General features: G+C 28.7%; 1 protein-coding gene across 1 annotated transcript; it reads left to right on the top strand.

The window, feature by feature from the left end:
- Window positions 1-799: 799 nt before the first annotated feature.
- Window positions 800-3,257, top strand: LOC11441128 (protein NRT1/ PTR FAMILY 2.8). The gene is made up of 3 exons (XM_003608934.2): window positions 800-926; window positions 1,032-1,249; window positions 1,600-3,257. Exons 1-3 carry the CDS (start codon window positions 800-802, stop codon window positions 3,076-3,078), a joined length of 1,824 nt encoding a protein of 607 aa, XP_003608982.1. The 3' UTR covers window positions 3,079-3,257.
- Window positions 3,258-10,665: the final 7,408 nt, after the last annotated feature.

Raw genomic sequence — 10,665 nt, 5'->3', positions numbered from 1 at the left:
AAACTTCTACGGTTCACTTGTAAGGGTATTGATATTCTTGCTTTCCAAATTAAATCAAATATATTAAAGATCATTTTATGAAGAAAAAAAAAGGTTATTCGACTTTTATATTAATGAGTCAAAACATGTATTCTTTGCCTGATTGAAAATACATTTGTAGATAACCTTAATTATAAATGAATCTTTTGAAAAAAAAAAAATGCAAGAAGGTATACATTTAAAAAATTATAAAAGTTAAAAAATAATTACTATTATTTTCCTCCGTTACCTTTATTATGACAAAAATGAGTATAAGAGAGTGATATGTTTTCTCCCCTCAAAAAAAAAAAAAATAAGGGTGATATGTTATCCCTAAAGAAAGAGTGATATATTAGATCGTAACATTAGGGATAAAAGTTAAACAAAATACAAAATGTCAAAGCTTCCATTACTCATGTAATGTCGATTCACTCTCTTTATGCCAACAAATTTGAAAGCACGTGAAATCCATCTTCATCCCACACTCTCTTTGCATGATTCTAATGCACATACCAACGTAAATCAAATGTCCACTATTAATCCTCCTTAGGTTAGAAATGCTACCTAGCTACAATAATTCTAACCACTTTGAAAAAATCAACCACACGTACATGACATATTGTCAACAAAAACAAACCACGTACATGACACATTAGTGGAAAAAATGAAAATTAAATTGAAGAAGAAAAAAAAAATTGTATGCATGTGTACAATATAGATCAAAATGCAATTTATTTAATAATATTTAGAAAAAAAAGTAAAGCAGAATTAAGAAACAATAATGGAGGAGAATGTTGTGAACACAAATTCTTCTCCTTCTACACTCGACCTAGAACATGAGGCGATACCATCTAATGAAGCTTCATCCAGAGAAGCAGGAGGATGGAGATCTGTTAAATATATCATCGGTATATATGTTTTCTACATTAATTAATTATAATCATTAATGTTGTTACAAACACACAAGATTTCTTAACATTGTTTGGTTTTTATTAAATTTTGTTTTTATCAAGGTAATGAGTCATTTGAGAAATTGGCATCGATGAGTTTGATATCAAATCTAACAGTGTATCTTCTGACAAATTACAACATGAGTGGGATATTTGTGGTTAATGTGGTGCAAATTTGGAATGGATCGTCAAACATTGCATCATTAGTTGGTGCTTTCATTTCTGATACTTATCTTGGGAGGTTCCGGACCCTCCTATATGGTTGTATTGCATCACTTCTGGTAATTTAAGAAATTATTTTATATCTAACTCTTTATTTTCATTTTCTTCTTCACAATTTACCATGCACATACATATTTATTCATCTTCATTTTTTCATTCTAGAATTCCCACATGTACCTATCATTATGTCTTGAAACAGAAATAAAGGAAAGTGCTATATTTTATTAAGTGGTTCATACATATTTCCTACAAAAATGATTAAGTGTGCTAATTTATATGATGGTTAAAGGAGTAAAGTGAGTTGAGACACAATAAATAAGAGTATATTGATTCACTTGATTTTCTATTTAACATGTAAGAATGCACATATATAATATAAACATAACCAAGCTTGGTTTTTACATGACAGGGTATAATGACCATAACACTAACAGCTGGTTTACATCAATTAAGACCCATTACCTGTGATGATAATGATAGGCCTAATTGTCAACATCCAAAAGATTGGCAACTAGGAGTTCTATTTACAGGTCTTGGACTATTATCCATTGGTGCTGGTGGAATTAGGCCTTGTAACATTGCATTTGGTGCTGACCAATTTGACACCAACACAGCAAAGGGAAGGGGACAATTAGAGAGCTTCTTTAATTGGTGGTATTTCACTTTCACCATTGCACTTGTTATAGTGCTCACTGGTGTTGTCTATATTCAAACTAATGTAAGCTGGACTTTAGGATTTGCAATTCCGACGGTTTGTCTTGCTTTCTCAATAATCATCTTTCTATTTGGTCGCGGCACTTACATTTACAAAAAACCTCAAGGGAGCGTTTTTACAGACATGGCAAAGGTGATCGTTGCAGCATGTCGAAAACGCAAACTTCAGCTTTCAAATAGAACTTTATATGATCATGTTTCTACATTGTCAGAATCAGAAAACATTAGGCTTGTTCAAACAGACAGGTTCAAGTTTCTTGATAAGGCGGCTATAATAGCTGAACCAAGTGAATTGAACAACCAAGGAATTGCTAAGAATGGTTGGAGACTTTGTAGTTTGCAACAAGTGGAACACTTGAAATGCTTGTTTGGAATTCTACCAGTATGGGTGACAGGAATTTGTTGTTTCATTGTAATGGATCAGCAGAGCACATTTGGTGTGCTTCAAGTTATACAGACTGATAGGTCTATTGGATCTCACTTCAAGGTTCCACCAGGATGGATGAACTTGATATCAATGACATCACTTTCATTTTGGATATGCATTTATGAGTGTATCTACCTTCCTATAATGAGGATAATCAATAAAAGGGCTACAAGAAGAATGAGCATGGGATGCAGAATCAGAATTGGGATATTATTATCTATCCTATGCATGTTGGTAGCTGCAGTTGTTGAGAAAAAGCGTCGTGACTCGGCTTTGAAACACAATTCGTTTATTTCGCCTGTGAGCTTTGGTTTGCTCTTGCCGCAGTTTGCGCTGTCCGGTTTAAATGAAGCCTTTGCTGCTGTTGCTATAATGGAATTCTTTACCCTTCAAGTGCCGGAGTCTATGAGGACTGTTTCTGGTGCCATCTTCTTTTTGAGCCTGTCCATTGCAAACTACACTGGTTCCTTAATTGTCAACATTGTTCATAAAGCAACATCACATAAAGGGAAAACACCTTGGTTAGGTGGTCAAGATTTAAATCATACTAGGCTTGATTACTATTATTATTTAATTGCTTCCATTGGAGTTTTGAATTTTATCTATTTCAACTTCTTTGCTTGCCATTATTTGATAAGTGGCAAGGAAATTGAGAAAGCTGAGGTGCAACCAATTGCTAGTGTGAAGGGAGAATCAGATGAACAAGATGATGAGGAAAAGGTTTTGGATAGAGTAGGCACTAGATGAAAGGCAACTTGATCATACTCTCATGCTGCTAAAGTTTAAATTTCATAAACTCTAGTTCTCTTTTAGTTATTGTTAGATCTTTTTCCTTAGAGAAGCACCATGTAGTTTAGTTTTGGTCTAGTTGTATATGATTTGCATCTGAATCCTTTCTATCTGGATTAGCTTAGAGATTAGATTTAAATTTGGTTACATTTGGCCTTCATTATTATAATTTGGTCGATCTGTTAAATTCATTTTCTTTCAAGAATACAAACTCAAATTTTAGTTTTTCCTATACATTAGCCCCCACTTTTCACAATACATGTACATTGTGTCAATGATCCAATTTTCTGCATGTACATTGTGTTGTCAACAACTTTCTCTGTTTCATCTTTCACCAATTTGATATTGGTTTCCATTGATGTCTCTGTAACATTACACTTCATCATATTGAACATTTTTAGCACCTCATAACATAATTTCTTTCATGTGCAATGGTTTCCCTTTCGGTTTTCACAAGTTTCCTTCCAAGAAAGTGTGACAATTCTTCTATATTAGTATTTCAAACTCAGACTTCATCAATCTCTTAAAATATTCAATCTCATTTTTTACGCTGCCAGTTATTATTAAGTCATCCATACATATGCACACTATAATTAAGGATGTTTATGATTTCTTTAAATTCCACGTACATTAAACTTAAGTGCACCAGGCCATAAAGAGCATTAGAAAGGAATATATCCTACAACTTTGTTTTTCTCTGAAAAGGCACATGATTGTAACAAAGTGCACCAAAAGTATTCAAATGATTCATTGATAGCTTTCTCCCAGATCATGTCTCTTTCGGAACCACTCCTATAATCTCTGTGTAGAACATTTGTTGAGAATGTACATTGGTGCACACACAATTTCTCCCCTAAATGAATGTAGCAACACTTTCTTTTTCACATGCTTGCTGATCTATGAGGTTCTCTCCATTATGAGCCATGGAGTTTATGGTACCTCGCAACTTTACAAAGAAATCACCCCTTTATCTGAAGCAATTCATATTATTTCCTCAAACCTTGTAGCCTTACTTTCTTCACCTTATCACTGTACGACTATGACAATTCTCCAAGATATCTCAATCTTGTTTTAAAATTGCAGCAATTGAAATTTTATCAAAGGTTGCATCATATACACACTTTGATGCATAAAAAACAGACCTAATTTCGAATCTTTCTTCTTGTTGTTTTTTTTACTTGAATCACTTATTTTCACTTTTAATAACTAATCAATTAACATAACAGAAAATTTGAATCACACTTTTAACATTTTTTTTTGGAGGATTTTAACAATTATTATAGAGTTAAATTTATATCTAAATAAAAAATATTTTCAATTTCTATTAACATGATATTTCCGGCCCAATAATGAAAGGAGTAAAGTAGTGAAACTTGGCAACTTGAAATTTGATTATTGAACCAATTGGATTTAAGTTTAATGGAAGAAGTCGGACTCTCCAATATGATTAATGTTTGAATTTCAATTGGGATAAATACATATATTTAATAGGGTTTAATATTTTGTTTTGTCCATGTAAATATTTCAACTTTGTTTTAGTTTCACAATTCTTTTTTAGATTTTTAGTTTCAAATTTTTTTCTGTCACCGCTTTTGGTTCTTGTCATAAGTCAACTCATTAGTATTATTCAAAATTTTAAATATTTTTGATAGTCATGTTTAATACATTAAAGAATTCTCTTTTGTAAAAAAAAAATAAAAAATTTAAACAAGAGAAGAATCAAATATGATTTTTTTTTTTTTATGTTTTTTACCGTTTAAAAATTTATATTTAATTTATTTTTGTTAAAAAAAATTAAAGATTATTATATTGTATTAAATATTAATGCAAAAATTCATTCCAAAATATGAAAGATACATGTGAGTTGATTTAAAAACATATATCTAAAGTAGTGAAGATAGAGTATTAAAATTGAAGAATTTTATTAAAGAGATTAAAATGAAAAGTTAAAATATTTATTAAGATGAAATATATTCACCCTATAATATTTTATGGACTTGAATAAGATTATCTAAATTTTTTTTTTTATTTGAAACTATCAAAAAGAAATTTGTGGAAACCAAAAAAGAATCAATGTGGATAGTAAAAGAATATTTTTTTAGTGGTGGTCGGGGTTTGAACTCTGAACCTTGCATATACTATTATGCATTGTTTCTACTAACTGAGTTAAGTTCACGAGACAATAATAAAAGAATCTATGGAATAATTGTACGCCAATAGGCTATATATATATATTTTATTTAAAATATATATATATATATATATATATATATATATATATATATATATATATATAGCCCCACATTTTGATGTGATATTCTCTTGAGCTTCCTAGTTCAACTTTCTCTTTTCCACTTGGAATAGTCGTCAAACAAACTTACATTTTCTTATTGGTGTGTATCATAAGATTTCATGTCTTCATCCATCTTAAATTATAAGCTGTTTTAAAATAAAATTGTCTTAAATTATAAATTGTTTTACAATACCAACAAAACACTAACGATAATTTTTCTATTATATCATTACCTATTTATTACTGTTTATTCTTTCTATTCTTTAATTTATTTTTCTATAACATTAATGAAAGGATAATTTTGTAAAGTAACACATAATTTCTTTTTTCCACAGAAAATTAATTGTACTCCCTCCGTTTTAAAATGAGTGTCGTTTTAGCTAAAAAAAATTGTTTTAAAATGAATGTCGCTTTCAGTTTCCAATGCAATAAAAACTTTTTCTTTTCAATTGTACCCTTCAATTAATAATATGTTACACTACTTCCAAAGTATTATTTTTTCTTTAATGAAAAATAAACCAATAGTTGATTAAGATAATTTGGTAAAATTACTATGACATTTGACTATTTTATTTCATTCATTAATATGTTTGCAATTGGTTAAAGAGACACTCATTTTAAAAAAGAGGGAGTATTTCTTAATTTGTGTTCAAAACAACGTATAATTTAGAATAGAGGGGGTATGGTTTATCTAATATATACAATTTATACATCTTTTTTATTTTACAAAATATACATCTTAAAATAACTAAAATATCAACTTTTTATTAAAAACAATAATTACTTATTAAAAATTTATATATTTAATATAAAATGTATAAGTTCAAATACAAATCTACTACTTTAAATAGCTTAACATTGCATATGATAAAAAAAAGAATTCATTCATTAGATATGCGTTCACGTGTAGTATATTTTAGAGAAATGATATTTATACAATTAATTTGTAATAATTTTTTGATAATTTTCTCTCTCATATTCAAATTACTATGTTCTTATTCTCTCTACATTTTTCTTTCTCTATTATTTTGACCAACTAAAATAGAGAAAAACAAAGTTGTTAAAGAAGTTGTTCATAAAAAATTGTACAAATATCACTACTCTATATTTTAATTGAAAATAATAAACAATATTTGTTTGCACCCTAAAAAAACTAAACAATAACTATGAATTTGTTTTTTGTTTCAAACTAATGCACCGAAAATAGTTCAATATTTTAAATTGATTATGGAGTTGACGACAAAATTGCGGATTCAAAGTAGGAACAAACAGTCACAAATTTGTTAGATGACAAAATTGTGGTATCACAGCTAGCGCCGTTTGGGACACTCGTTGGATTTGTCAAATTTAATCGTATCTTGGTTGATTTTATTATATAACATATACTCCCTCCCTCCGTCCCAAATTGTAACACGTTTTGATCATTTCACACGTATTAAGAAATGTAATTAATATTGTGTGGGGAAAAGATAAATGAAATAATTGAAAGAAGAGATAGTAATTAATAGTTAAGGATATAATAGGAAAAGTAACATTAATATTTCATTGGTATTGTAAAGCGACATATAATTTGGGACAATTTTTTTTCCAAAACGGCATACAATTTGGGACAGAGAGAGTATCATATTACACTTTCTTTATTTTTATCTCTCTCATTATGAATGAGGTGTACGAGGTTCCACAAATCTTTTTTCTTTATTGGAGACAGATTAATGGGTTTGAAGCAATAACTGGAGAGTCTTTATGAGCAATTTAGGTAAGTTTTAGAAAATCAAAAGTTTGGGGTTGTTTCTCTTTTAAGGGTTAGATATCGTAGAGTTTGGAAATAATTGGGAAACACATTAGAAGAGTGAAAATCATTGAGTGTCTTGTTCATGTTCATGGGAAGAGATTGAAAAATGGTAGAAATTATGTTTGTTGTTGGAGAGCTTGTTGAAACTAATTTCTTGTAACATTTTTGTATCTCTTTGTAAAGAACTCATTGATAGAGATGTGGAGATATCTCTCTCTCTATCTTAGAGTAGGGCATTATTGGATCAAACTGGGTAAACAATTTTTTGTTGTTGTTCTCCCTTCTTTACTCTTTTTATCTTATTTATTCTTTGGTTTGATTGTAGTTTTACTTTACCCTTAGATGTTAGATTATATCTAAATATTTTGTTCTTGCTTGTGGTTATTTTGATGATGATTTTGTTAACGAGTGCATCCGGGACACTTTTAAGTATTCTAATTTTTTAAAAATGTTAAATTTTTTAATTTTCAATGCATTGATTACACAAACTTTCATAAAAAGGTTAATATGTATCATTTAAAATCCTTAACTAATGTCTCAAGTCTCAAGTGGTTACTATTTCTTTTTTTACTATTGGTTGCTATTGATACTTGGTCACTATTATAAGCAAAAGTTAACTTTTTAAGTTCATTTATCGAATGAATCTAAAAAATTAATTTTTATTTATAAGAGTGATAGAAGTGAGTATTTAACAAATCTAAATTTTATTGATGTGAGATTTAAAATTACCTAATTCGTGGTATAATTGATGATGCTTATGAAGTAAATGCATGCGGTGCAAGCTCTTTTATGTGGACAACAGTAGTTTCCAACCAAAACACGAGATACGACTAAATCTCATGTGGATGAAGACTTTTTTGTACGTTTAGTATGCAAAAGTGACTGAACGCAAACATCAAACATGTCAAAACAAGGCATGATGTTGATGCCATGTGATGTTGCTGCCCCATTTATTTTAGAGTTAGACATGCTTCTGATTTTTTATAAATATATCAATTTTTTATTTAATTTTTTAATTTTTTTTTAACTTTTAGTCTTTATAAAAGACAATTTATGTGTAGCATTTCTATTTTTCTAATGATATTATGCAAAAAATGTGTAGAATATTATAAGAATCTCTAAAAAGAGTAAATTTTTTTTAACAAAACATGAATTAAATATGAATTAAAATTCATTTGTAATTCATGTTTTGTTAAAAAATTCTAATCTTTTGGAGATATTCTTATAATATTATAAACTTTTCTGCAAAATTTTATTTAAAAATATGAATTTTACGTATGAGTTTACTTAAAAAGATGAACTAAAAGTGAAAATAGAAAACTTTCGAGAAGACTAAAAATTGAAGAAAAAAAATAGAGGAACTAAAATTAAAAGTTAATATATTTATAAGAACCAAAAACATATTTAACCCTTTAAATTTTGCTTTACAAAATCAATGGAAATCTTCAATGTTTTTTTTTTCTTTCTAATCCACAATGTCTTTTTAGTTAGATAAATATGTGAAATACTCCCTCCGTTTCATAATACTTGTCCATTTTAGAGAATAATTTTGTTTCACAATACTTGTCCCTTTCATGTTTCAATGCAACATTAATTATTGTCTTGTCAATAATACCCTTGCATATTTATTGTAGAGAGAGAAAAAAATAAAATGAAATAATAAATGATTAAGGGTATTATAGAAAACACACACATATTTTCATAAAAAATAACAAAATTTATTTGGTTTTTTGGTTAGTGCAATTTCTTCAAAATGGACATGTATTTTGAAACGGAAGGAGTATGAATTACTTTACTCTCTTTTAATATATTTTTATCATTGATTAAATTTTCGAAGAATAGTAACGAATGCTCTTAAGACATTGATTAAAGTACTAAAAAAATAAGTTTTTATTAATAAGTGATGTAATTATTACATTGATCAAAATAACAATTTAAATTTCCAAGACAAAATATCATTTAATAGATTTCTTAACCCACATCTTAGGAAAACTCTAAATTTGATTGAGTTTTGCATGTATCGATTCTATAAACGTTTATGTATGAATAAAGATAAATATAATTTGTTTTAAAATATCTCTTAAGATCTTCTCTATTTTAAACAAAAGCAAAATATCTTCTCAATAAAATTTTAATATAAAAACAAACAATGATGTATTAAAGGTCACTGTCATTTATAGAAGTTAAATGAACTACTTCTATACTTCTCCACTTGAGTTAAATGAACTAACTTAAAGATATCTAACGTACTCAACATACATGGAATAAAACAAACTTAAGTGGAGAGCATTTATACAAAATTAAAAATAAATTATCTATTTAAAAAGAAAAAAAATTCCGTGAGTTTAACTCTAGAGATATTGCATATTATATGCAGGGGTCGGGGTTCGAACTCGAGACACCTCACTTCTCCATATTTAATTGTGTGAGCTCAAGCCACTAGACTACTTAACCCAAAAAAAAAAAAAAATACACAAACGATTAATCTAATACAATAAGTAATTTTAAAAGACTCTGAAAACCAACTTTGCCTAAAAATATCAAAAAATCCTAGGTTGTTATTTAATTAATTATCGAAAATAAAAATGTGATGTTCTTATTTCTTGTAGTTATTCTGACCGTGGAGTGTACTCGCGGTTTTTGACAAATTAAAGGTTGGTCTTTCCTCGTGTCTCTGACTATAAATCCATGGAGACACAACAAATCTGATGGAGGAGAAATATGATTGGATTGGAAAACTATGGGTGGTGGCTGTTGCACAAATTTAAAACGAGTCTTTTGGATAAAGTTACAATGAATCCAATCATATAACTCCAAAAATGGAGTTAGAATATTCTCCATTTATGATTTTTCAATTTTTTATTTAGTGAGATAGACACCAAAAAAGTAAAAAAAATAATTGATGATTATAGGATCCATTTAGTTGTGAGACTCACAATCTATTTATTGTGTGTCTATCTTTTTAAATAACATCTTCAATTTATTTTTATAAATGAAGATTATCCTTGGTTATGAGAAGTGTGTGAGATTATTTGTCCCAACACATAAAAATCTCAATCATTCATAGGCGAAAAGGGTGCCACTATGCTATGTTCCATAAAAAAAATAATGAATAATGGATTAGTTTATAGCGGACAATTGATATAAGTTAATTTATAATTTTTTTTTTGGTTACATGAATGCTAACAGAAACAAAAAAAGAACAGGTAAAGAAAGAAAAAAGAAACAGAAACAAAGATAAACAGATGGCTAGCTTCTAACAAAGAAAGTGTCTATCGCACAGCTCTAAGAAGAGGAAGGAGGACAGCCGGAGACGATTGGTGGACGATAAGATGAGCATATGAATTAGCACCTAATTTAGTAAAGTAATCTCCACATTCATTCCCCTCTCTTAAGGTGTGATGAAGAGAGATGTTCCGATCAACTAGCAAGTCTTTAATATTCTGAATGAGAACGATAT

Source organism: Medicago truncatula, chromosome 4 (genome assembly GCF_003473485.1).
Source record: "Medicago truncatula cultivar Jemalong A17 chromosome 4, MtrunA17r5.0-ANR, whole genome shotgun sequence".
Classification (NCBI taxonomy): Eukaryota; Viridiplantae; Streptophyta; class Magnoliopsida; order Fabales; family Fabaceae; genus Medicago; species Medicago truncatula.
Note: the sequence above shows the minus strand (reverse complement) of the source record. Positions and strands in the feature narration are given on the sequence as shown.

Excerpts from the sequence above, each read along its gene's own strand:
- LOC11441128 (XM_003608934.2), top strand. The coding sequence starts at position 800 with ATGGAGGAGAATGTTGTGAACACAAATTCTTCTCCTTCTACACTCGAC. Across the intron at positions 927-1,031 it reads ATCTGTTAAATATATCATCG|GTAATGAGTCATTTGAGAAA; the intron begins GTATATATGTTT and ends GTTTTTATCAAG. Across the intron at positions 1,250-1,599 it reads GTTGTATTGCATCACTTCTG|GGTATAATGACCATAACACT; the intron begins GTAATTTAAGAA and ends TTTACATGACAG.